Raw genomic sequence first — 27,506 nt, 5'->3', positions numbered from 1 at the left:
AAGCATTTCTTTAGTATTAAACTCCACTTATGCAACAGAGATCCCTGAGCAGTATTCTGCTTACCTGAACTAATAAACTGGCACCTTTACATATTTATATCCACACATTGCTCATTTTTCACATTTACAAATTTTAGTTTCAGCTAAACTTCTATAATTTGTATTTAGCAAGCACTTAATGCAACAAAGCCCAGATTACTGAAGCAGAACATCTTTGTCTTTTCTAGTCTACATCTGCATCCACTTTGCAGGCCACTTTTTTTTTTTTTTAGTAAACTTCTATGTCTTCACGTACATACATGAAGCACTATTTTCTATTATAAATAAAGGTCAGGAAAAACAAAAAAGCTAACTACTGATAAATCCCCTAGAAAATATTTTAGAAGACTTTAAGAGCCCCACTTCTTGTCTTGCAGGAAATGGTTAACCGATTTCACTTAATCTGTGCCATACCTGATTTTTAAATTAACTGTACCATATTTCATCAGTTGTCTTTTTCTAACTTGAAATCTTAGTCTTGTTCTCCTTGCACTGAAACCTTTCCATAGATTTGGCTGTGGCCCATCTTGTACACCTGATTTTCCCCTTCTTTCACAGTTACCTGTACAATTCTATTTGTATTTCAAACTGTTATTGAACACAAAGCTGATGATCACAGAACTACCAAAAGTTTCCAGAACCAGTGCTTAGAATGAAATTGAAATTAAAATTAGCTACCCCCCCAACTTAAACAATACATTTACCATGGGCTGTTCAAGCCTACTTCTCATGGAAAGCATGGAATTCCTATTTTTTAGATTGCCACCATTTGTATTAAATTGATGTTATTTCTTAAGGTTTTTTCCAGTGCATATTGAATTACTTGATTTACCCTCAAGTGGTAGGCATCCACACCTATTTGATTACATCATCACTAAAAATGCAAAACTGTTCAAAAAACCCAGCAGCTATTCAAAATGGATTTCACATTTATTTCAAATTCATAAAGCTTTTATAAGGTGGCCTTCACACTGCCCTTGAAACCATTATTTGGTTCCTACAGTCTCAGTGTTAGGACACATCTTCTGAGTCAAGCTGTTTCCCTGCACAGCATGGTGCCATTACTTCAGCTTATGGCCCACGCTAAAACAGTTCCATTTCCCTTCCCAATGTTTACATTACTCCAGTATTAGTAGAATGACAGAAACTCAGTTTAGCTATTACTTCATAAAGGTGCACTTTAGCTTTCCTCGGAAAGCAGGCTCTTGAGCATATTTCTCTGAATTCTTTCCAGTTTAATCAGTTGTCTGCTAACATTATCCCCAGAAAATTATGCAATACCTCAGCATGACAGAGGACACTATTACCTTGCAGCAGGACTAACTCTCCAGATCTATCGCTTTTCAGCCCGACAGTTTTGACACATCTGTACCTCACAGTACCTTACTCTGCTTCCTATTAAGAGGAAAGCAAGCTGAAGTTAACTGCACGCAATGTCCATTCTTACTATGTCACAATTCGAGTTCTAAGAATTGTACTCAGTTTTTATCATTCAGTAACTAAAACTAGTTTCCAAGAGATTCTCCCATTTGTACTTTTACTTCTAAGCTTCCTCATATACTATGTGGATATAACATTTATACACTTCGCAAGTAAGAACATAAGAAGCAGAGTTTGCAGCAATATCAAGTATCACTAAACTTATTATTTAGCGACAGTAGCTAAGTAAGAAAATCCGAATAGTTTCAGGAGTTACTCGTCATACTTGTTATATTCTGGATTAAATGATGATACACTAATTCTAATAGCAAACTGAGTAAGTGTTCCAGCTTAGTTAATTCTTTTATGAGGCAGAAAATTATTGTTTCCCAAGAAAGCGACCTTCCATCCTACAGCTTCTCATCCTTATGGGGGAAAAAAATTGCTTATGATACAGTCTTAGGTACCTGCCCCTTTCATCTGGTCTGTTAATGGAAAGCTATAGTGTTTAACATGTCAAAGGAAAGCATGTTTAAATCTACCAAGTTAATGATGGCATTTGTCTTCCAGCTTTTGGAAAGGGGCTTTCAACTCACCCCACAGAGGAAAGGAAGATAACTACACCAGATCTGCAAAGTTTACACACTGCTTCCCACCTGAAACCCTTTTGATTTCTGCTGTGCTCTCCATTATCTATGTATAATATGAGAACTGCTGTGTAAAATCATTTTATAATAGCTATTGCTTCTAACAACTTTAAAGTAACATTGAGATAGTTTGTAGGGCTGTTAAAAACAATGATTGCACCTTGAAATTAACGGATCAGTTCCAATCCCAGACCTACTGTTTCAGGCTCTACAGTATCAAGTTTATCACTGCCTGCCTGAGGTTTTCCTTTCTTTGCAATCCCTATGGGTAAGAACAGTTTTTATCGGAGTTGACAATCTAAGGAACAGGGGATCCTGTGCCAGTCACAGGGCACCTGTACCTGCTTTACTGAAGAACACCTAAATTATTGGAAGAAGCATAGAATAGCATTATTATTATGAGCATGTTATTGTAAAAGCAGAGGACCGTATTAAAAATCTTGAAGTTTTGCCTTCAAATAGTGTTGCCTTTTAAGTATTTCCCCAGCTAATCATTCAAGGACAAGCACTTACAGATGCAGAAGAATTAGCAGTGGAACTTCAGAATTACAGATGAGGTGCTTTCTAGTCAATATTGAGAGTCTCAGCCTTTCATTTTTCCACTACCCGAGTCACTACCTTCCCCCTGTGGTTTAAGGACAGAACTGCACAGCCTGTTCAACACAACTCTCACACTGACAGTGATGATTAGCACTCTCACATGGCTCTTCTGAAAATCACCCTTTCGGCATGCCTGAAGTTAGCTGCTTTTTGCTTTTTTACTTCAGGAGATTTATTTACCACGCAGTTTTGTACTGACAGCAAGTCTTCAGTGGCTAGCCAACTGCTATCATTACTTAGTCTTACAAGGCTTCAGTTCTTAAGCGCCCTCCATTTCAAATTAGCAGCACCTGAAATCTCCCACAAAATCTGGTTTCTCACACAGCAACTCAAAAATCCAAGAGATAAATGTTGAAGAGTCCATTTATCTGCCCTGCAGGCCTCTGTTGCTATTTCTGTGGCTCAGTTAAACATTAAAAACTGTAACTTGCATAGAGCAACTAATTTTAAAAAGTATTACACAGAATCCCAATATATAATTAACCTTGATCATATCATTTAAGAGGTTACACATTAAATAGCTCTTTCAAGCTAATGAAACAGACAGGCCTAACAGACATCCACTAATTCCAACAACTAACACAAAAAGCTTCACCACGTTCTTGCCAATTTAGTTACCCCAATTGCCTGTGTATCAAAAGTGGATTTACCAGCTTATGAGAAGTATATAGATTGGAAGTATGAGAGAGAACACGGGGGGATGGAGCTAGACATTACATTCAACAGAAGTTTTCTAAAAGCAGGTGACATCTTTCCTGCATGACTATACTACATTCTGAGCAACAGCTAAGGCAGGAGGCGATGTGTGTGGAATAAATAATAAAAAAAGAGAACACAGCCTATCTGTTATGACACCTTAAGAACTAGCCCAAGCATTCCTTATTCCAGTGTATTTTTAGTTTATAGTTTACAAATTGGTATGCAAACATCTGCTAAGACATCCAGTATCTTAAAGAAAGTGAAAATATCAAACCCTACAATCAAATGCGTGCTTTATAATTTCACGCCTCAATTATCAAAAGGGAGGCCTAGCTCTTTATTCTTCATTGGATGTTTCATAGCTAAGAAAAACGTTGAAATTATTTTAGAATTAAAAACATTAAATGTAAATAGGCAAACCAGATCTTTAACTACAATTCTGTTTTCAGTAACTTACACTGTCTCATAACCTGTACGTATATTTTTCAAATAATGGCACGTATGAAAAAAGTGGTACACAGTTAAGACAGAGGAAGAGGTTTCAGGTATTCTTGAGAAACTATGACACAGCTATTTTCAATTCCTAAGCAACAATACATCTTACATTAAAAATAGTACAATTTTCCCCTCTGTCAGTTCAATTACTAAAAACCAGGAGAGGGTTACTAGCAGTTTCAAAATTGCCTAATTATCCAGTGCAATCCAATCTATGTCTTCAGAATAGTCTCTATGGTCGCAGTAGTTCCTTTCTTCATTGGGGGATGAAATTGGTTCACGTGCTCTGAATAACCTAATCACTGCTGCCAATACAGTAACAAATGAAGGGAAAAACCTGCCTTATGAGCTAGAAAAATATTTACAGGCCACACTACTGTAGCAAGAAGCCTTTTAGAGCTATTTTGTAGTATCAGGCAGAACATAAAGCAAACCCAAATATCTATACCTAAAATAAAACAGCTCACAACAATAATTAGGTTAGTAAGATACCTTTACTCAACCTATGATGAATTTTTCACAGAAGATGGCTTGGGGAAAAATCAAGTCCAAACACCTAATGCTAAAATACTGAGCAGATAAACAAAGAGCATAAGAGACATCCACAACACAGTGTAATCATTACCAAAAAAAGGCAGCAAAACCAGCCAAAAATATTAGATAATAAACATTAGTCTACTATCATATTAATGCCATAAGTACTTACATATTAAAAACGTATTCATTCTCTCCTGTGAAATTATTTAAAGGTTTCTAGTCTGCTTTCTTCTATTTAATGAAGCCAACAGCAAAACAACCCTAAAATTTGTTAGCACTAGCTACCCAAATCCAAGATGATTTTTAACATTACATATATCTATTTTTTCAGATGTAAAAATATAGAAGTGTACTAACACAGTTTATTCTGACAATATTAGAAAGTAAGTAAACCTTAATTCAAAACAAGTATTTCACAATTAAAAAACATCCATCTAAGACAATCCACGAAACACAATTCAACAAAAAGGCCTTAGAAAATGATGCTTCTAAATTGTTAATCTTTACATCAGCAATCTTACAATAAACAGGCCCTGAACACATACCATCAGGGTTTTTTGGATACATTTCTTTCATTAATCTGCAATATTAGCAGCAGCCGCATCACTCACTCTTCTGTTCTTTTCCTCCTGAAATACATTCCCCAAGAGTCCTTTCAATGCCATTTTATCAGCATTTCTGAGAGGTCTCTCAGCCACATCCCTACGCACAAGAGGCAGCAGGAATCTCCGCATTTGTAACAATCTATGGCTGCAAAGGAGGGTGGTAGGCAAAGCAACTGTATCATAACCAAAATGCTGAGTTCTATTATCTACTGCACCACACGTACACACATACTGCATCAATGGCCTCAATTAATAACAGCAATCACAATGATGATACATAAAATCTACAGAAAAAGCATGCATTACTCACTGGGTTTTATTCTTTAGCTTCTTCAGCATGTAATTCTTTATGCTTTACAATGTAGCAGGTATGAAATGAAACATTTTCCCTTTATTCCACTGATGCCGCTGTTTGAATACCATTAGATACCAAGGACAATAGGCAGGATCAGCTCGAACATTAAGAGCAAATATTTAATGGAAGACTGGTTACCCCCGTCTCTCCCTTTCACATCTCTGCCTCATGTATCCAGGCACGGGTGGTACTGGCTCCCTTGAGAGGCTGTAGCTAGCAGCTGAGGCACAAACTAAAACATGGCATGGATGTCAAGGAGCTGATGTCACAAAAACAAGTATTTCTCTGATAAAACCGGCAATTCCATTAGGGAAGTCCTAGAAATCGATAGAAATTGTTCAGCTGAACATGCTTTGTTATACAATGCACTGCAGCACCAAGAGTGATAAATCAGATCAAGACCTGTCAGCATAAATAAGCTGAGACCACAATAACTAAGTTCCAAAACTGCCAATCAGATACCGTGCTTTGTATCAGGAAGGCTATCGCTTATGAGCGCAGAAGAACACACACCTAAGCATTTCAGAAACAACCTTGTTTAAAATCAATTCCAAAAGAACAGCTAATCTACTAAAAAAGTAAAAATGTTTTTAAATCCAGAAGACTGGCCAAAAAGTCTGCCATCTCTATCAGGAAACATTGTGATAAAGTACCCAAGGCTCCAGGCCAGCAGATGCTAGAAACGCCTATGAGAAGTCACATTCAATATCTGGGAAGAGATGCAAGCTCTTTTAGAAATCCTGCCACCTCATCCACATAGCAGCGCTGCCATTCCAGTCTGTGGGGACGGGTTAACCGTCCTGCTGAAGGGAAAAGGTGCTGTTTCTACCACAGCAGCCTTACAGTCAAAGTGCAAAAAATCAGGAGCAAAAGGAATACAGAGACAACACGAGTTCAGATGCTGGAGACTGCAAACTATCTTGCAGACAGCATCGCATCAATACAAGAAGGTAAGTTCTTCAGGCATGAAAAGAACTTTTCTGAAGGAATGCAAGTAGAATTGAAATATCAGTCACGTGGTTTATTCCATTAATGGATTACGTACATTTATTTCAAGCTTTGCTGGCTGGTACAATCTCAAAACCATATCAATTTCACAAAGGTCCAGGACAGCTAGCAATTATATTATTAGTTTTCAACATAAATGCAAAAGATTCGGTATGTATTTCTGCATTCTTCTTCCAAAGCATTATTGTTTTGAAGGAACTAAAAAGAAAAACCTACAATTCAACAGAAATTCAGCGCAAAATATTTGCAGTTCAGAAGACCACATACTGTTAGAAATAGTCACTCCATGACCTAATATGAACAAGTCTGAGCAATATATTGCAAATGAAATTACTTAGCAATTCAATAGTTTTGTTTAAAAACTCCATTTCAAACTGTCTGCAGTTCTATAACAGACTAGAAGCGCACACTGAGACTGCCAATTTAAGTGGAGCCCCATTTTGGACAGAGCAACTAGTTAACTGTTTACTTGTCTCTGGAAATAACTTGAGGCAAACTCATAAGCTCCTTTATAGTGTAAGCATGATGCTCTAGAAATGTGCATATGTAATATTCTCATTTTTTAAAATTATTTTCTGCGAATAACTACAGCAATACAGCCACATAAAACAAGAATTTGAAACATACTGAATATTTTCTGATCAAAGGACAATATTTTAGTCCAGTCAAAATAAACATGGTCCTTTAAATAAACTGTACCACCACTATCAATAACATTTCCATACAGTCTAAGTGCAATGCAGATGTTTGTCATATGCCTTTAGCTAACAAGCGATAACGCTGAATGCATCAGTTTATGCTAAATTAGCACCAATACAATTTAATAGGTCTGTTGTAAAACAGTTTGAAAATAGTTACAACTAGGCCACAATACCAGATTTCCACGCAGGCCCCATGGATGCAAAGAGGCAACACGCACTGAATCAATTCATTAAGTTACGAGAACCGAGCACATCCTACTGAACAGGCTTTTTAAACAATCAAAGTGTGATTCAACATGACCTGTAAAGCCATGTAGGGAGAAATACCCTACAAAGAGAATAACCAGGTCATCTGAGCCACACCAGTCTATGTGCTTCTGTAGTTCAACTCATCGCTTGAGATAACTAAAACATCTAACAAATGAACACAAAAACCTTCTGCACTAAAATAGCTACACTTTTAATGAGATCATTAAATTACAGTGAACTTTATGACGCCACGTTATTTGCACAGATACCCCTTTAAGCAACATCCTTTTCTCTCATCCAGTTAGCTTACTTTTCTTGACATTATTTCACATTAGTTTGTGTTTTCACAAATAAGGGCAAATAGAATTATTTGGGACTAGTACCAGCCTAGGTTGGCCCAACACAGGGATTTCCTCCTTCCCTCTTTAAACAGCTATAGGAATGGAAGCAGAGCTAGAGTCAGCTGGTTCTTCCAGTTCCTATATTGGGAAAGGAGAACGGCACAGATGCCCGTATGAGTTGCCTTACTACACTTTTCATCCAACAAGTTAGAAGCGAGATAGAAAAAGAAAACAAAATCGACTTCAACGTGTTGTTAAATAGCCCCGAATTCTGTAGTGATGCCCGACTTGGTTGTTCCATTCCTAGTTGCAGAATGAAGGGGGGAGGCACCCCAAAGTTAGAAATTTAAATAAAATCAACCTTTCTGTCTTCATTGAAAGACAGCTGTTGCACAGAACACAGTCTAAAAACTTAAGACGGAGTATTAACACTTACATTTACCTTTGGCAAAATCTGCCCTAGTAGAACATCACAAGCATTCTAAGGCTAGCTAATCCCCAAATCCATCCCTTTCTTTTACTGTAATTCTCACAAAAGTCAAAGGCACACTACCCAAACATCCTAAACCATCCATTACCAAAAGAAGATTTAGGAAAAGTAACAAGATACAGGGAAAACCAAAACTTTTCCTGTTGCTAACGATATTTTCCGTAGATGCAGAGGTTCAATTTTTGCCTGCCAATGCAAACCTGATACCTTTCCAGGTAAGAGATTCAGTTTAGGACATAACACCTTCTATACTTGGGTCCCAGAATAAAGCAGTGTTCCTTGTATACAATTCACACGAAGAACAGCTTTAAACCTACAGAACTAAGACCACTCTTTCCAGAATGACCATGAAAATTGAGCCTGAAAATATTTTCCCACAGATATTTTCAACCTAGTAAGCTAGACTGGAAAGTGACAGCATAGTAAAACCGACACATTTTCAACATACAGTAAAATATAACTACACAGTCTTCACTTGAATTTTAACTCATGGACAAACAAGTATTGAAATTCAGTGAAGTCTTACTTGCTTGCACATTCAGTAGAAGTACTGTACATTATGTGATATAACAAGATGGACTGGTTGCCCATTTCCTTGTTGAAGCTTCAGCAAAATTAGTAAGAAACCCACTGAGCTACTATTTTGCTAGATACAAGAAAGTACAAAAGAACAACATTAAATAAGGCATGAAAAAACTCAGATGTATGGAAAATAGTATATTGGAAACAGCTGGAAACACAAATGCTTGCTTGGCTCATCCTAAAAATAAACTGGGTAAACCACATAGATATCTTCTTTTTCCTTCTGAAAAAAAAAAAAACTAAGTGTCTCAAGGAAAATTATTTCTTTAACACTTCTAATCAGCATAGAAGTCAGTCTTTATTTTCTCTCATTGGCTGAACAAGGACAGCAGATAGAAAAAAGAGTAGATGTGCAACACTTTCTATAAGACAACTTTAATAACCTAGTCACAACGTGAAAACTTGTCTGCTTTTTACATTTAACCTTTCATCTACTGTAGTTTAAATGTAAAAAAATTGTATTTAAACAGTAATATTTTGATATTTATTCCATTTCACTCCATCTTCTAAATTTCAGTAAAAGTTCTCAATAGAGCAATTATTAGTATATTAGTGTTATCTCTCCAATTAAAAATATTGTTCACAACTATGGACAACTGCACTACACATTTTTAGCCAGTCTGGCAGTGTAGATCCTGGGTCAAGTAAGTAGTCTTCTCCTCATACGCATTATTTGCTTTTATCAGCAATTAATTTTACCTGCTCTTGTACCTTCCAAAGAGAAGAGCAAAGGTCCCTCAATTCTTCAGTTAGTTTTTACTCATACTACTGTCACTAGCCAAGCATCCTCTGCGAAGTCTGCCACCCAATTATTCACATTCCTTTCCTTAACATTTACAAAGATATGAACTAATGTACTGATGACATCCCTCCATAATGAAGTGACTATACAGCTATTTAACCCTTTTATCCCTGTGCTGTTTAAGTTATTGAAATATAGGTAAACCATATCAATCATGTATGCTTCCTCTGGAGGTTTATCTGCCTTTCACAGGATTTTTTTTAGAGATTAATAACCTTTTCATAAAAAAGGCTGTATCTCCTTCTTCAGTACATCACTTCTTTACCCTGCAAGTTCAGAAACCAAAAGAACCACAGAAGCAAAGGATCACATTCAAATATGCATCTAAAATCCTGACCTCTTTTCCTCCCAATGGATCAGCTACTGGAAACCAGTATTAATTCTCAGAAACATAAAAACAGTACTAAGATGTTGATTTATATAATTTATCTGTTGATAAAACCCCAAACATCTTAGATTCTACTAAGAAACCACAAAACAGATATACATGTATGTAACACTAGCTTATGAAAATCTTTCAATGTATTTCTTTTCCACGTGACTGAAAAAATTAAGCTAAAATTGGTAACTTTTTAGTACTCACTATCTTCTCCTGGACAAGGCATGCCGGGTTTCTCTGGAATACTTGGGAAAACTAAAAACAAAAACATTACATTTTTAAGTGAAAAGATTCTCAGTAGCACTTTTTCCTTGATTCTTGCATATATTTACACAAAGACAGTTTCTGGAAGCCTTTAAATAATTCTGCATGGGAAATAACATAACCAAAATTTGGGTCCATACTGGCAAAATCTCATACTTGACTACAGCATTAACAAATCTGTGCAGTTTAGAACCTGAAGCCCCCCTCAAAGTCCACTGTATAGTTTCAGCTTTGGGCTCCACCCTGAGAAGAACACTTCCTTCTTACAACAGCAAACTATAGGGCACCAGCTACATAAAGAAGAATGTTATTTGACAAAGGAGTTATTCCAATCTCACGTTTATGAAACTGTTAGGATTATCAACAGACACATACAGGTTCTCGAACGGTGTAATACTTGCCATGAATAATCAGCCCTTCGTCTCTGTTTTGACAATACAAACGGAAGGCTTCTTCCAGTTCCATCTGAGATGAGATGGTACATGGGTCACCTAACAAAAAAGCAATAAATACATAGGCAAATTTATGACTGAAGACTTAAGCGAAGAATTTCAATTAGTCAGTAAGAAATGTACCAGCCTCCAGGATTGCTTTTCTTTCAATCATTTGATATTGAGCATTTTGGTCAAAGCCAAAATATATCAACACAATTCTTTTTTCCCTTCTAATTTTATCAAAACTGAGTAGATAGAAATACACTATGTTAGTTTGCAAGGGGACCCTAAGAGTGAGTAAATATGCTTAAAGATCTTTAACACACAGCAGAAAAAAAGCAAGATCACTTCCTAGTAACATGAAAATTTCAGTTTCATTCAAAATTAACTTACCCTTTGTTAAAAGGCCCATTACCTTACTACCTTAAGTTCACTGACTGCAGAACTACAATATAACTTAAAAGTTATGAAGGTACCCATAGATTCGAGCTGAGCGTCTCTTGCTAGACTGACAGAAAAGCAATCTATGATTAAAAAGTGTAAAAAATGCAATACACAGATGAAAGTCATGGATGGGATATAAATATGCCAACAATGATATAGAGTTATAATCAATGTAAAATTAATTTCTCTCAGAGTCTCTAAAGTTTTCAGGGTTGGCTTGTATGTTTTGAGGAAAGCAGGTTAGCATTTTTTCTTTTAATTTGGATTTAGAAGTAGAAGAAAAGCAAACAGAAGAAAAAAAAACAAACATGAAACCTGCCTAGCCACAAACAACCCTCTCTTTCAGAAAAAGATATATCAAGCCTTAGTTTCTACGACTTTGTCTTCTCTACTCACATTCTGTAGTAGCAGATTCAAACAGAGCTTTTAAAAGTTCTCAAAAAGGCAACATGCCAGCTGCAATTTAAAGCATATTCTAAAGACCCTAACTATTGAAATAGATGGAACAGAAAGACCCCAACACCCCAAACTACAAGATATCGTTCAGGATGAAATATCACAGGGAAAAGAATAAAATAAATGGACACACGAGCATTACCACACACTAAGGCCTGGGCTCAAGTACCATGCCTTGTCCACATCTTTTTACCATTTTTCTGTGACATATACCATTAGTTTTATATTAAGAAACTATGCAGGAATGCAAATATTGTCAGACCAAAGGTTCCCGAAGACACTATTAACTAAGACTAAAAACTACCTGTGGTATGGTATTAGCCTTTGAGCAGTGAAAGTAAAGAACTCAATTTCTCTGACGCTCTGAACGAGACACAGACCAAAGATGGCTCTTCTCAGCTAACAGAATGGACTTCATCATGATTTGGAAGTAACGATATGGCACATTGGAGATGTCCCATAAAAACCCACTGAATTAGTTTGTTGATGCCAGAGAAACAAAGCATTAGAAAAGCTTATTGGGAGAACTGGAAGCTAAGCCAGAACATGTACATTACTGAGATTTCAGAAGATGACCTTTCCAAGGTACAAGTCCTAATCACTTTAAGCAAGGACATTTTTACTTAAACATCTGAATTGGAAGATAATACAGGAATACCTCTGGCAGACAGAAATACTGTTTTAACAGCCCACGATAACCTCTAGATCAGTGGTCTCTAAACTTTTTTGACAGCACATGCTGGCATTAAAATTTTTTGAGCACAACCCCCTCGTATGTATATTTATAAATTATATGTACTATAAAAATATACACATAGACATTTTAGAAGTATTAGATAAATGTAAAAAAAGTTTAAATATTTTTATTCATGGTACAAAAACTTATCTCTCAAAATATTAAAAATTAATTCAAAATATTTTTAGTGAGACCTTATGTAACTGAATATGCTTCATGATTTTTGAAGATCTTGGTTTAACATGTTATCATATAGTGATTCAAAGGTCTGGTTCTAAGCTCAGTTTATTTCAATACTAGGTTTTAATGGTGTCATAGCTAAAAAAAAAACCCCAAACCTCACAAAGATACACAGCTCCAAATGAAAGAAGTGCATCGCTGGCTGCGCTTACTAAATCATAGCACTAATTCTTCAATCCCATCCACCATTTATACAAACTTTTTTTGGCATTCAGTTGGTAACTTTTCATCCTTCCCGCTGTCAACCAGCTATTCTTGCAAACTAATCCGATCATGTTGCATTTTTAACTCATGGTTTCAAAACCCACTGAAACTGTTTGGAAGACGTTTTAACAGGTTAGAAAATTCCATTTCCAAGTTTAAGTGTACCAACGGAACAACAGAAATATCTCCAAATAGCCATTTTCAAAATGCTCTCTCCATATAGCACAAATTCCTTTTGAAAAGCTGTTACTTAGTCATTAGGATTGTTTGGTTTTTTTGAAAATAACTGCTATTTAGCATACTAGTGCCAGCCACTTGTCGTCACAGATACCGTCCACATATTTGGAATATTTATCTTTTTGTAAAAGAAAAACGCCTAACTCAACAACTCTTTTAAGCACTTTGCTGCAAGATACCAGCTAACCTCTGCGAGGTACAAAAGTTTCATGGTCACTCCCCAACTTAGTAATAAGTATTGTAAACATTGTACTATATCTAAAGCGCTTGGTTTTATAAAATTAACCACACTGATGACATCCTGTAGCACTCCATGCACTTCTGTCTCCAAATCCTTTGCGGTAATAGCTTGTCTATGAATGACAGAGGATGAGTTTCATGTGTGGTGCTCTCTCTGTAATCTTACCCCAGAAACCTTTTTTTTATTCCAGTCAAATCAGCCTCTCCATCAGCAGAGACTTACACAGTTTTTCTGTAACACACTGTTTTTATTCAAGTCACTTACTGTTCAGGTTGTATCTTTTCCAGTACCTCTTTCTTTCCTTCAGTGACTCACAAAAAACTACATCTTCACACATCCCATTACTGAAACAGAATCTAGCAAATACCATAAGCTGAGACATGTTAGAAACATCTGTACTTTCATCCAACAATACAGTCCCATATGCATCCCACACTGCATAGTCAATACTTGTTTCTTCAAACCTTCAGCAGTATCTTCTGTGCATCTTCCAACAGTATTTTCTGACAAAGGAATGCATTTCAGTTTGTCCCATCTTGTTTTCCGTGTATTATTCCAGCCATATTTACCATGACAGGAAGAACAAGTGTTTCCCCAATGGTATGTGGCTTTTTGTCTTCTGCTATTAAGAAGCCTCAAAACTGGCTTCTAGAAGTTTAGTGAAGTTTTGTAAAGTACCAAATCAATTGTCACAAGACTTAAAACATCAGCGGAAAAAAAGGAGATAGAGGTTTGTCTTGTTCTGGAGACTTAGTTTTTAAATGTCTTGCTAATCATGATGGCTTCATACTATCATTATCTATTATCTCAGAACACAACATACACTTAGAATGACGCTCATCATTAAAAATAGTGGACTTAAACACATATTTCAAATACTGTTCTTGGTAATTTTGAATCTTTTTGACTGACTTGTCAGATCTGATTAGAGAGTAATTGTTTTTACCCTGTAGCGTGGCTGACAAGAGTTCATACTTAGGAGTAGGCAAAATGTCAGCTCCACCATTTTCTTGTCTGCTTGCCCTCACACTATTAGCATTACCTTGTGAGGGTTATTTTAGTTAAAACTGGATAATTAATCCACAAATCCACTTAACCAGGCACATGTAAACTGCAGTACATCACAATACACCAAAAGCAAGCAAATGAGTGAGGGTGTCACTCTCAACCCCTGCAACTTTTTGGAACACCCTCTCTTCCCTCAGCATACCTTGCCCACCGTATTGACACGGGACCATATGGTATATGGGCCAAGCGATGACGCCAGTGTTGATCCACATATTAAATCAAGTAAAGCTTAATTTCTTATTTCTTAAAAATATTATTTTTTTTTTAAAAAGATGCACCCCGGAGTGCATCTACCCCTCTTTGAAGGCCACTGCTCTTGACAATCTAGAAATACTGCAATAATGCAACATGAGAGATAAGAGAATTATTTGTACTGCAAATCAACAATCCACATTCTTTATATGTTTATGGGATTTTATTATGCGAGTTATTCATAGTTCAAACATTTTGGATCTTGTCAAAGCCAGAGAAACACTAAAAAGCCCAACAGAAAATTCATTTTCTTCAGCTCTTCGGTAGGTTTTATTTATCCATTAAGCCATCAGCAATTGTTTGCTTTAAGTTAGTTCAAAGATAACATCTGTTTGTGTAATCAGTCAAATTAATTTAAATTACCTACGGCAATAAGCAGAAACACTCTCCAACACAGAAATAGGATAACTAGAAAACCTGTGAGGATTGCAGGCAGCCAAAACAGCAGATTGGTTGAAACTTAACAACTTAGAATCAGGAATTAGAAAAAGGGTTGTACAGGTATGTATTTAACCAAGACTAGAAGAAAATGCTTATTAGAACTGCAACTAAAAAAAGAAATTAATTTTTTTAATTTAAGTAAACCTCAAAAAGCCAATGCAACAGACATCCAAACCAAGAAACAGTTAACAGGAATCGTGTCTTAAAATCCTCCAACTCAAAACTCATGAGGTTTTCTCTTTCCTACAATAATCTTCCTTTTATTAGCTGTCATGCAGTTCAAACAGCTAAGCACATGCAATGTAATTATTCTCCATGCACTTCTGATCAGGTTACTTTTTATTAGACTGCCACGAAACTGAGGGTTAGGGAACTGAAGTCAGGACAATTGCCTCTGTCTTTCTTGGTAATCAGAACATAAAGAGTAAAATTTTAAAATAATTGATGCTAGTCCTTGGAATCTTAAAAGGACTGATCTTTTTTTACTTCCTCCTTCCTTAACCATTATTTTGAAATTCCATTCACCCACCAAACCACACTACTTGGCTAACAGAGTAGCATAGGCTATTATTAAAAAAAAAAAAACCAAAAAACAGTTACAAATGTTAGCTAAACCAGTTTAGTATTTTTTCATCTTTCTGCATTCAGTTCCAGAAGTTCTGCTGCAGACCACAGCTTTGGCAATGTGCTGCAGGAAAATAACCAGGCACATGTGCAGTTGTACAATCGCACAGTGGCTGTTCTCAACCTACTAGGTCAAGAGTTCTGCCCATCATGAGTTACAGATGCACTACACTTAAATCACAAGCAGACATGTACATTCCAAAAGGAAGCAAAAAAAGGTAGCAAAGGCACTCAGTGTCAAGCATCCCCATTTCACTACTACTCACAACAACCAGAAGGCTCTAACTTAAGGCTGCAGAGAACTGCCACATTTTACAGCAGAAAGAAATATGCCAACCCATCTCACATCATGCCAATATTTCAGAGCCTAGAGGAAGGGTAAAGAAATGGTAAGCTTCTCTCACATACAACTATTTGTGGAAGAATAATGACAAACTGCTTTACATCTGACAATAACTTAGAACAACGAGATCTGGCAACATGAACCTCTCCTGCAAACAGCATAAGAAAGACTTTCACAAGTCATTTTTACATTATTTTATCCACCCCACATTGCACAAAAATAACAGTTTACTCTATTTTTCCCCACATATGACACCTCCCCTCCCCATTTTCTTTTTCTGGACCTGACTTACTTGAGATATACTGGGCATTTTTCCCCACCACAATGGGGAAACATTTATTTCTGTTACGTTTTTATTTAATGCCTATTATGTTTGAAAAATGGTGCTCTGAAGCATCAGTCAAATGGGAAAAACAAAACCAAATTCAAGTCACCTTTATTTCATGTTTGGTCATTGTATTTTACATCAACAGGATATTAACAATCAATTTAGTAGAATGCTGCTTTAAATATAGACAACATCTACCCTCTAATTCTTGAATAGGGCATGTTAGACCATTAATACTGCAATCACTGACAATCATGCAGTTGCCAGGGACAACCACCATAAACAGAGAAAATCAATTATCATTACTGGAATTCTTAGCACCTACCTTGCTTAAAATACAGAAATCCTAGAAGACCTAAAAACAGTCTTCCGATACTGCAATTGCATTGTTTCTCAGAAACCCACTCGTTCAAGACACAAATCGCAATTCAGAAGACACAAACACCTATGTCATTCTGGAAGCTGACAGGGTTAAACACATCAAAAAGCGATCTTGCCAAGAATTTCAAATTAAGAATTTTCAAGGGTACAGCATTAGGCCCATGAAAGTCTGAAATTAAAACAACCTTTGCATTCAGCACAGAAGTATGGAATAGTGAAATATTAAAGTACTACAAAGCCTTCACTTCTGCAGAAGTGAATTCAAGTGCTACTGCAATCAGCCTTGATGTTTTGAGGCTCATCTCTCCAAGTTCCCTAGTTTATAAGACAGGGTTATGTACCCTGGTATTTAGAAACAAAAAGTAACTCCACAATATGAAACTTGTTTACACAAGTTTCCTCCATGCTCCTTCTTTGTACGACAATGAACAATAAACCCAAGAATGCCCAAGTAGTATTTCAGTACAATACCTTCATCATCAATCCACTTGAGGGTAATCGGCTGTTCCTGTTGTAAATTACACATCTCATGCACTTCATCACAAAGTTCATCATAGCTCATTGATGCATCCAAGTTTGTTATCAGGATGTCCCTGCATGAGATGAAAATGTAAGCTTTTGTCAGAAAATATCTGCATTAGCCTGCATATTCCATCTATGGACTCTAAGCTGCAAAACCATACTTACAGAATCAGCATTCCTCATATAAAATGCTCCCATTAATGTAAATTAGTTGCCAGAAGCCAACAGGATTACATCTCACAGTGGTTAACTTTTAAAAAATACTTTAAAATATGGAGGAATTAACTGTGTTAAAGATCTATCTTTAACGCATGTTTACTTGGGTGAGTCAAGTTCCCTTATTATACTATCAGCACTTGAAGTGGTGTAAAAAAACCATAAGATTTTGTAAGAATTAAATTTTATCCAGGTACTTCTTCCATCAGGAGATAAGTAAAATCTCAATTATCATAAAATCCTTTTTAAAATGTAGGTTTTTCCTTACATCCACTACATTATTAGAGAGAAAGCTTTGATTAGGTGAATTCTCAAAAGATATCATTACAAGAAAATTCAGTTAAAAATCTTACTCAAACTCTGCATCTTATGCTCTACCTTCACAGTGTTTTGAGAACACGAACCCAACAATGACCTCTGCTAATGTAAACCATACAGTATCCTCAGGCATTTGTCAGAATAACTCTTGATATAATGAAAGCCCACACAGTGCTGTCAAAGCAGGACAAAGATTAAAAAAAAAAAAGAGATAAAAGATTATGCAAAACAAAATCTGAGGATACAAACTACAGTTTCTCCTGTTTTCTAAGTATTTTTCAAACGACAGACTCAAGGAAACCAACTGATGAAACAAGTGCAGGAAGAAAGAGGTGATGTACTTAAGTCATCTCATTGCTTTCAAAAATCTTCTAGGGGATAATTAGGAAACAGTTTTGTAGTTAATGGCTACTGGCATATGTAATTCTTTCCCCTTCTAGTTTAATACAGTAAATATATCAGGAGTTTCCCAACATGACTGAGATAGCTGTCCTATTTTCATACTGTGTGATAAGTCGTTTTAGAAAACATATTACGTCACATATTTTGCCTACTTATGTCTTTCAACCAGAAGCCGAAAGGTACTACACTGAACTAAGAACCTTAAATTCTACAACTTACATTTTAAATGATATGCACTAACAACTTTGCATTTTGCCTTTGCTGAGAAAAATCACAGTAAGCAAAGCTCTTAAGACAATAATTTTCAAGAACTATACTGTTTCAAATTCAGATTAAAAGCACTGCTACCTTTTCAAGTGTACCTTTAATCTACGATTTGTAAAGCTCTCCAAGAACAGCAACTGAATAATTCTTCATAATAAAATGGAAAAAATGTGCATGCTAACTGCCAACTTGTAAATCCATATTATTGTACAATACTGAGAGCTGTCAGGTGAGGTTGAGTTTAAGAGCATCTGTCAAAAAAGTCCTATTTTATGCACTTATGAAAGTAAGACCAAACCAGTTCTCAAAGTAGTGTTTGAGGTCTGGTGCAATGCCTTGCACCAAGACGAGGTCACCAACAAATGCCGCTCATTACTTCATGCACTGCTACCGCCAGCTACTCATGAAATCAAGTAGTCATAGATCTGTGGTAACAATCACGCTTTCAGAAGTATCTAAATAATATTAAAAACCTGAAACTATGCAGTCAGACAATACTCTGCCATGCACACTCTGAATTCCAACTAAAGCTGACAAATGCTAATCAGCCTTAAATTGTTAAAATTATTATAACAGATGGCATTGCCATTCTACAGGTAAATTAATAAAATTCACATTGGACAAAACACAGCTGAAATACACTAAATAGCACCTGTTGCAGATGCAAACATTGAAGATATTTATTCAAATTATTATCATCCCAGCAACATCCATGTTCCTTTGAGACTTACTGTGTTTAACCTTAATGTCTGTATAGCCACACTAGGCAATCAGGGCACAGATAAATGAAAATCATTCATTGTTTAACACTAAAGAATCTCACAGGACACTTTTTTGTCAGGTATCTGAAACCGGACACTACGAAGTAACATGGAGAATTAACGACCAGTAAGTTATGTATGGGTAGTTATAGCAAGAGAATCATTCACATGGATAGATTTAATGTGTCACCATTTAGAACCAAGGTATCAGCACATGATACTGTGTCACTGCTCCATTTAAATGAAGTGATTTCAAGTAACGAGGTATAAACCAGATAAACTAAGTGACTGAAACAATGAAATGAGAATTACACAAGTTTACTTTCTTTTGCAATCTACTTAGGCAGTTATTTATACTATGCTATGGTAGGAACTGTCACACCCCGAAACACGAATACCTAACATACTAGGACTTCAGAGAGACAGACCCAACATGCACATGTTTTAGAACTTCCTCATGCTTAGATTTTTAACTGGAATTTCAAAATTATATACTGTACTATTATTTTAATTTTTTAGCAGCTACCTGAACGAGCTTGTCCTTCATTCTGAAGTTGTCCAGCATCAATGATTTCCTGCAGTTTGTCAAATTTGTTCAAAAGATGAGTGTGGTATTTTAATGGAGATAGTCAGTTATACAGTCTATAATGCCAAAAATAGTCAGCTCTTGCCCACAGAATTTGAGCAGTAGAACAAAACCAAAATTCATCGAGTTTGGAACTCTTGTTTTGTAAATTGACATATTATAGACTTCACAGCTAATGGAAATTACTGCATATAGTGTTGCATGAGAAACTACAGCAGTAGTTTATTGTAAAATATCAAAATAATTACACATGAATTCTCATAGTGACACAAATATTATCACCTCCTCCATCTCTGTACAGACAAGTTCTACAGACACACTCCCTTCACTTTCTATCAACACTGTCTGCCAGCAAGCCATCCCAAATTGTTTACACTAAGTTCTATTTGTGTTTATAGTGCCTTCCCTTACAGAGGGAAGACAGCTCTCCCATTGCTGTTTCAGAGAAGCATGCATCTCAGAAGTGTATCACACAAGTATCTGAAGTTCAGATGTTCTTTTCAACTTAAGCCTATGTATGACACGATTCAGAGGTGTAGGATAAGACTCTGGAGCAGAAAATAATTATTAGTAATGGCAAATATACGGTACAAATCTTTCACCCAGAGTTCATAAAGCAGTTTACATGCAGGTATTAAATAGCCAAAACAAAACCATGGTGCAGATTAATGATAACAAAACCCAACTGATCTGCATTAACTATTATGAACACATTTCAGAAATTACTGAGCAGCACTGACAATGAACCACAGCATGCAGTCACATTTACTTTGACACATGGATTTCTTGTAAAGTAAATTTTACTTCAAGTAAAGTAGCAAATGTCTATATTTTGTTAAGACATAAGTTTTGATGTGAATTCTCACCACTAAAAGCTTATCTATGTTTTTACTAAGCAATTTTTCATATGAAAAATTAAGCTGTAGATAAAAGAACTGTAAATTAACAGATTCTACTGCACTTTCGATTTACAAGTGGCAAAAATGAAGACATAAAAATCAAATACCTAGGCATAAAGGAAAGAAGTAAAGTCAGTAGCACAGCTAGAAATAATAATTTGTTCTAAGATTTCTGTAAGACAAACAAAAAAGTACAAAACCAATGGCACCACTTATTATTTCAAGACTTACATATCCACAAAGAAACACCTCCTCTAATTTTCCAAGACAGAAAGTGCTGTAAGTTAAAATACTATCTGAAAATCCCCGCTAAAAAAGGGTTCGTATTGAACATTACATGTTTCCTCCCAAGGAGCACACAGTCACAAACTGGCATCTGTAAGTGGAAACCGGTACTTAACAGCCTCCTGCTAATTTCAGCACTCACTTGTAGAGTTCATTATGTAAGTTTTATCATATCTTTATTATAAAGTAGATACAGTAAAATGCGATAACTGCATTTGCATGCAAGAGATGGATCTATACCTGTCTGTGACCATGAACACCTGTAACAAAACAGAAATCAATAACCCATCAACCCAGAATAACTGTATGCCGGTGTGGCACATTTTCCGCCCTTTCGAGAGAAGAATAAACTATCAACTCTTTCCCACAATCAGCATGCTGCAGGAGTCTGGATGGTATTTTCACCCACCTGATCTGACATTAATTACAAATCCACCAATGCCCTGGTTACTCTATCACTAGGTCAGACTACGAACACCTGCTCAACATGCTTCAAAATTAGACAGGACACAACACAGAGGAGAGGACATGCCGACTTACCCACTATAGTGTGTTTTTACTCTGATGAAGTTTTTGTTCAAATCAATTTTTGAGCCCATTCTGCTAGGCATGGTCTGTATTAAGCAGTCTAAATGAAATTACAAATATACAGAAGTAAGTTCATTCAAGACAGACAACTCATTTAATTCTGAACAGCTTCACATGTGAAATACACATTTCTCCTCCAGATGATTTTCAATCCAGCTGCATAGAAAGAAAACCAGAATACAGATGAATATACACACACTCTACTAAGCAAATGAGTTGTGTCAAATTTTATAAATACAAATAGCTTTACAGAAAACAGCAAGAAGTCAGAAGGAAAATATACAAGACCATTGACCTGCACAGAAACTAAATGAGATCAGTTAAAAATACCCTGTACAATTTAAGTTTTACAGAAATATCCCAAACATTTAAGGATGTTTTTTGATAAAACAGCCAACAGTTCCCTCTTGGCCAAAAATACTCCAAAGAAATCTTTACTTATTCATCTGTTACTTAGTCATCTGTTCAACAGCTTCTGGCTGTTCTCTTCCAAAGAGTAGAGTATTTTAATTCAAAATAGCTTCTATATACATGGAAGACTGCTATCAATTAATGTTGGTTACAAATTTACCCAAGAAAAGCGGAAGAGGAACTCCACGGGGCAATTTAAGTTACCTTTACGACCGGAGACTGACAAACACCCTATTTATTCAGAATTACCACCACCTTCCCTCATACACGCATACGCGTATTCAGAGAGCTCCCTAACCCCACTGTGCGGGGAAGCAGGGCCACAGGTACCAGGGAGAGACTGCAGAACTGGGCTCCCGGCCCCTCCCCTCCCGTGGGGTCAGGAGGAGCACGCAGCCCCCCCGCCCGACCCCCGCACCCCGCTCAGCGCCCGCGGCCCGCCGGGCACACGGGCCGCGCACCAGGCGGGTGGGGACCGCCCGGGAGGCGACGCCGTCCCTCGGGACGAGCTCGCCCCGTACCTTCCCGGCTGCTGCCGCGCTCCGTGCCGGGACGGCGGGCGGAGGGGGCTCTCCCCGGCCTCCCCACCCAGCGCCTTCGGGACTGCCCCTTCCTCCTACCTGCTCCGACCGAGGGACGTCCCGCCCCAGAGACCGGGCCCCTACGGGTCCCGCTGCCCTCCTGCCCCGCGAGCGCGCTGAGAGCAGGGGACGCGCTCTGCCAGAGGCCCGCCTCCCCGGCCGCGTCCCAGCGGTGCTCGGCTACACCTCCGCGGCCTGAAGTTGCTCAAAGTCCCGCGAGGAACTCTAGGATCGGACTTCGACTCCCCGCCGGCCCCCGGAGAAGAACGGCGGCAGCGCGGAGCGGGAGAAACTCGCGGCTCCCCCTCAGGCGGCTCCCCCCCAGCCGCCGCCCCGCCTCAGCGCCCCGCTCCCGCCAGCTCTAGTGGCAACGGCGCCACCGTGCCGAACATGGCGGACTAAGAAGGTTAGCGCCCACAGCCAATAGAACACCTCTTCCACTACCTGCCAGCCAATAGCAAGCTCCGACTCACCTGGAGCCAATCCCCCAAAGGATCCCGCCCACCCACGGCCAATCACAGGCCGGGAACCGTTACCTGGGCAGTAGGAGCGTCGCAGGCGATCAAAAGCGAGCGAGGGAGCGGCAGGAGAACACCTGCAGCCAATCAGAGACGCGAGCGCGCCGCTCCCGCGGGCCGCTGGGCAGGGGCGGGCGCGGAGGGCAGGGGCGGGCGCGCCCCCGCCGCCTCCTCCTTGCCCTCACGGGGCGGCTGCCGCCGTTCGCCCGGCCCCGCCGGAGAGTTTCGGTGCTTTGCCGTGCCCGTGCAGCGCCTCCGCGCTCCGAGAGGCGGTAGCGCCGTGGCGGAAGGAGACCCCAGGCCTGAGGGGAGAGGCGGCCGCGACCGTTACCGCGCTGTGGGGGCAGCGAGCTTGCGCCTCGGAGCCCTCTGGAGAGGTAGCGAGTCGTCCCGGCCGCCGCGGGCCCGCGGCTTCCCGATGTGGGCTCGCCCTCGGCGGGAGGAGCGGGGTAGCTCGAGAGGCAGCGGCGGGCCGCCCGGGGCCCCCCTGCGAGCCGTGCTCCTCGCCGGGCGGCAGCGGGGCCGCCTCGGGGCCGGGCCGGGGCGGTGCTGGGGGGGGCGGCGGCCGCTGCCGCCCGGGGAGTCCCGCGGGGCGGCCGGGGGGGGCTGGGGCCCTTCCCCGCGGTCGTCCGCAGGCGCAGCTCTCGCCCGCTCGCTCTCCAAAAACCGCCGCCCTCAAAGAAAAGAGAAGCCCACCCCCCCAGAGCAAGTGCCCTGCCGCGCCCCGACCCGAAGGCCTGGCTGCCTCACCCGAAGCTGTCGGAATTGCTTCCTGGGAAAACTCGCTTCCACAGGAGCGTGATGTCCTGTGAGCGTAAATAGAGCTTCAGAGGCTTCAGGCAAAGCTGCTAAAGCAGGAAAACCGCGGCCAAGATAATAAAGAGGAAATAAAATAATAAAGATAAACAATATTAGGCTTCTGAGTGGCCAGAGGGGAGGGAGAAAAATGACGGAATGCGTTGTATTAGTGGTGTTGAATTAACCACAGTTTCATAAGAGCGAGCCTGTGAAATGGTTAAAGGCCTTAGCTTTATGAAGGGTTTTTTGTTTGCTTTTTTAATGATACTTTGATCTTTTGTTTTCAAACTGTGAATCAGCTGTGATTGAAGCAAAGCCGTCTCCTGTGTAAAGGAGATGGGACTCTGCCTGCTCTTCAGATGAAGGCTGGGATAGTTAACTCGGAGAGTCCCCTAGTGGAAATGCTGCTCAGACTGGCCGGACAACTATTTTCCTTGTGTACCTTAAAACGAATTTTCCAAGCAAATAAGCTATCCGAGCAAAAAGTTTGCTGTGGGGCTTCTGTTGACCTATTTATACCTGCCACTGGGCAACAGTAACCCACCAAATTTGAAAAATAAACCAAACGAAGGTGCCACAACTACTACATTTTTTTTTTTTGACTACCTGGAGTTGAGCAGTCATAATCTATATTTTGAAAATGGGGGCGGGGGGGATCAATCCTTAGTCTCCTGCTGTTACCTTGTGTACACCTACATCAAGTTCTTTTTAGACACCATTTAGCACTTTCACGATATGTTTATGGGGGTTTTGGGGTGTGTATGTGTTGGTGAGTTTGCATCAGCGTAGGCCTAAGCCTTCTTTTGGTGTTTCTGCAATCTACCAAAATACAAACAAGTAATAGTTAACACTACCTTAAGTAGCAGTAAAGCAGCAAAACTTATTTCCATCAGTCTAGATGTTTTCTCTGACACCAAGAAAATGCACCAAATGGTTTCATTTATCAGTCTTTAATCTGAATTATTCATGTATCCACTGTTAATTTTATCTTAGTGGGAACTGCCAATATGGTTTCAAAACGGGCCCTTAAATCTTCATGTGTTCCGAATTTCCTCTGCTTAAAATGGAGAACATTATGTAAGATGTGTCTACAAACATAATTCTTTCAGGGCAAGTTAGACTTTGATCTCGCTGTCACATCCATTAGGTGACTTCAGCTCCTTGAGTTGTTGGATTGGGAGATAAAAGGTAGTGCAGTTCTTCAGAACTGTGATTTGAGGTTTTGTGTGCTTTATTGTTGTTATTTTTTCCTAGCACAACTTACTGAGGACAAAAGATTAGGTGCATTTTCAGTGCTTGAAGAAAATCTCAACAATAATATTTTTACATCTTGCAGAGATATTTTGTACTTGATCACTTAGTACTAATGCTGTTATTTTGGAAGTCTTATTTTGAGTTGGTGTGTATTTTCTTATATTACAAGACTGTTTAAACACTTGAATTTCTTAATAGAGGCTTTCCGCTCCTGGACAGATGGCATTTTTTGGAGAGGATGTCAGCTTTGCTCTGTGCATTAGCTAGCAAGTTTGTAACTGGTTTGAAAACGCAATGTATTGTATGATCATTGTTCTGGCACGTTGTTTTTGAAACACGATCGACTTCTGTTGTCCTAGAGCTGTAAATCCTGAGTGTATTCCTGAGCTTTTTTTTCTTTTTTTTTTTTTTCCCAGGTGACAGGGCATTGCACTTTTATCTTCTACTAAACCATCCTCGGCTTAATAAAAAGTTGTAATATTGCTGTCCACTACACCTGGATTTGAAGACCTGATAGGCTCCTACGGGTAATTTAATTTTATTTTATTGCAGGTTTAAATATTTATTACATCTAAAATTTTAGTTCTCTTGTTAATTATTATTATCACTTGATAGCAGATCTTTTACTCTGTTGAGCAGACTATGAAGGGCATTGGTCTGTTTCAGAAAGAGAAAGCTTAAAAAAAGGTTTTTTTTCAAGTATCTCAGTTCTGTTTTGAAAATAAGTCCTATCATATCCAGCACAACAAAATGGGAGTTTTCCATTCTTGCATTCCTTTCTTTATATGATGAGCTTTGGCAAATCACAAATATCTGTCACATGGCCTAAAAGAATTTTTTAAGAGGTGGGATAATAGTGATTTCCTTACCAGTATTGGTAATTAAGTTCTGTAAGAAAGAAGGAAGAGTTCCCTCCTGCTGGAAATAGCCATGGGGATTTGCCTTTCTGGTTTGTTTTTTTAAAAGTCAGTGTGGCTTATTAGCAACCGGTATCGCTAGCAGCCAGTACTAGCCAGGAGCTGCTGGAGGCCACACTTCATTTGCAGAGTTCTTAGGGAAATGTCTCAGGATCTCAGGTTCTGTGTTAGCTTGTGTTATTATCCCGTCACCTCATCTACAGTGGAGCTACTCCTGTTTTGCACAGATATGGCCACGGTGATCATCTGACTTCACACATGTAATACCAACCACATTCAACCTCAGCGTCCACTTGTGCCACAGATTTAGGGTGGCAGTGGAGAACACTGATTTGCTGACAAATCTAATGTTGGTATTTCAACTGCTGCAGCCCAGTAGTCTGATGTTACCTCACTATTGAATGGTCTTTTTGACTAAAAGTTATGAACATCCAGAGTATTGGTTTCCGACCTTAATGTCTCCTTCGTTATTTGATTGTACTATTGTCTCTGACAGTAACTTTGAAGCCTGTATTTATTTAAGCATGTATATCTGCACATTTCCAGCAGATGGCAAGATATTCCTAGGCAGCTGCTTGGGAAACACAGTTGTATATACAATGCTTGTAAGTGCTAGTTCTTTGTTTTAATGCTACAGGCTGTTGAGAACTGTTCTTTACAAATTAGTTTAAAGGGAAAAAATTATTTGGGGTTAATGTAAAGTACTGCTTCAGGTGTCAGATATTTGTATTAATGTCTATTAATCTCACTCAAGTGCAAGGTTTTTCTAGCTGTATTTTCCTTTTTAAAATTCTAAAAAACATTTGCTACTTAATGAGTTTGGAAACTCTTAGACTACACAGTGCAATGGTTTTAGTGCCTCTAACAAGAATGTATTAAGCTTCCTTATCTTTTTTTAGTTGGTGTCTTGAAGGAAACAGGCTGTAGTTGCATAGGAAAACTGTGTGGTAGGGATATACATTCCTCACTGTCTTGGGCCATTATTCAGAGAATAACTTGTCCTGCATGCTTAAAAAAGTGAAGCACCTAAATACCTCACTGAATCCACAGAATGAAACCAGAATAATTTATTCCAGGCTTCACATGAAGGAAGTAGTGTCTTTTAACCTTTTCAGTGAAAGGAATAATATTCCAAAATCTCTCAGAGCATTTTCTCTACTTGCACCACTCAAAAGAAACAAGTAATTGTGAAATATAATTTTATACACTACAGCCAGGAGGAAATGATAATATTTCTGGATTGAAAAGTTATCTAGCTTGGTGAATACTGTAAAAATAATTTGATATCACAGGTGTAGTACTTGTAACTAGTGTTTTGGCACAAATATCTACAGAACCAGGAGGAAAAACTAACAATGTACAATTTTTTTTCTGTTTGTTTTTAGGTCAGAGGGAACCATTTTCTCTTCAAGCTGGACTTCAGCATAACCAAGAGACAGAAACAAATTTTACCTTGTCGTCTCTACTCATCCTGCTTAAAATCTGTAAGTAATGCATGTTTTTGGAAGGTACCTACTGCATCTGAAACTGATTGTGTGTATTGAA

At 38.5% G+C, this 27,506-nt stretch overlaps 1 protein-coding gene across 2 annotated transcripts in view; it reads right to left on the bottom strand.

Annotated features, from left to right (window-relative positions):
• The window catches only part of PRKCZ (protein kinase C zeta), a 68,414-nt gene extending 46,909 nt beyond the window's left edge, over positions 1-21,505 (bottom strand). For both annotated transcript variants that reach the window (XM_075721505.1, XM_075721506.1), the window contains exons 1-4: positions 21,435-21,505; positions 17,113-17,234; positions 10,614-10,703; positions 10,153-10,203 (exon numbers count right to left, since the gene is read on the bottom strand). In XM_075721505.1, coding sequence (XP_075577620.1) covers positions 10,153-10,203; positions 10,614-10,703; positions 17,113-17,234; positions 21,435-21,505 — 334 coding nt within the window. The remainder of the gene's footprint in view (positions 1-10,152; positions 10,204-10,613; positions 10,704-17,112; positions 17,235-21,434) is intronic.
• Between the last annotated feature and the right edge of the window lie 6,001 nt (positions 21,506-27,506).

Source organism: Pelecanus crispus, chromosome 15 (genome assembly GCF_030463565.1).
Source record: "Pelecanus crispus isolate bPelCri1 chromosome 15, bPelCri1.pri, whole genome shotgun sequence".
Taxonomy (NCBI): Eukaryota; Metazoa; Chordata; class Aves; order Pelecaniformes; family Pelecanidae; genus Pelecanus; species Pelecanus crispus.
Note: the sequence above shows the minus strand (reverse complement) of the source record. Positions and strands in the feature narration are given on the sequence as shown.